Source organism: Penaeus monodon, chromosome 25 (genome assembly GCF_015228065.2).
Source record: "Penaeus monodon isolate SGIC_2016 chromosome 25, NSTDA_Pmon_1, whole genome shotgun sequence".
Taxonomy (NCBI): domain Eukaryota; kingdom Metazoa; phylum Arthropoda; class Malacostraca; order Decapoda; family Penaeidae; genus Penaeus; species Penaeus monodon.
In genome coordinates this window covers 36456217-36457348 of record NC_051410.1, presented here as the reverse complement: position 1 = coordinate 36457348, position 1132 = coordinate 36456217, and the positions used below count along the sequence as shown (strand labels likewise).

Here is a 1132-nt window from a genome sequence, read left to right as displayed (position 1 = left end):
GAATAAGGCAATTTCACATGCGTTCACGCCCCGTTTATTACTCATGTTTTGTTCTAATCACCATCACGACGCCTAACAGATTTTTCCCATAAATCCAATATCCCAGGCTCCTTTCCTATAATATCCTATGATTATTACATAAACAGATCTAAGTCTAATCTCCCCACTACTTCAATAAAACCAGAATTCTTTCGATTTTTTTTTTATATCAGAGAAAATAGAGGAAAACTGATTCTTGTTTTTGTATTTCTGTTCTGACCAGCACATGGCTTCAGGAAAAGGACGAACCTGCTCTTCAGAACTTGGGTTTTCGCCTTAGTCAGCTGATTGATGTGGTGCTGGACGACGCTGCCTCTGAACCTTATATGGTAGGCCCCTAAAAGTATGATTATTTTGTAAATTAAGACAAAAAGTTGTATAATCATTTATTAAAACAACGCCCCAAAAAAGGTTGCAATTATTTTGTAAAATAAGCCCCAAAAAAGAGGGTATAATTGTTTTATAAAATGTGTTTGACGTTGATCTTGTATGGTGAGTCAAAATGCTGTCTCTTGTTGAGTTTATATGGTAAACCCCAAAAAGTATAATTATTTTGTAATCTTTGCTGTTTGTCGCTGATCTTATAAGGTAAACTAAAAAAAGGTTTGGATGAATAATACCAAAAGCTGGACACACAGGAAATATTGGAGTCGTGATAACTTTATGCAAATGGAAGCGTACATGCTTTAAAAAACAGACTTCGATAGAAGAAGAAAAGGAAGAAAAAGAAGAGGGAAAGAAAAAGTGAAAAAAAAGTAAAAGAAAACAAAACTCCCGTATAATCATATACCATTAACCATCAAACCTTAATCTTCCCTTTAAGATCTTTTTCATAATCACCACGCCCACACACCAGGTCGCGAACTACGGCATGGGCGGTACCTACGAGGCGCACAGGGACACCCACGGCCCAGCCAGGAGACCTCACAGCGCGGAGGCCGGAGAGCGACTGGCCACCTTGTTGACCTACGTGGAGGCGCCGAGAGCAGGTGTGTTCGAAGGAAAACAAGTGAAGTTAGATTCTGCGTCACCTTGTTTTTCGTTTTTTTTGTGTTATTTTGTATGTTTGGAGTTGTTTTTGGTAGGCCTTTTG

The 1132-nt window shown here is 38.7% G+C and overlaps 1 protein-coding gene across 1 annotated transcript in view; it reads left to right on the top strand.

Moving 5' to 3' along the window:
- Positions 1 to 1132, top strand: part of LOC119589465 (prolyl 4-hydroxylase subunit alpha-2-like) — a 3491-nt gene that overhangs the window by 760 nt on the left and 1599 nt on the right. The window contains exons 3-4 of the mRNA XM_037938067.1: positions 263 to 368; positions 896 to 1028. Of these exons, the coding sequence (XP_037793995.1) occupies positions 263 to 368; positions 896 to 1028 (239 nt within the window). The remainder of the gene's footprint in view (positions 1 to 262; positions 369 to 895; positions 1029 to 1132) is intronic.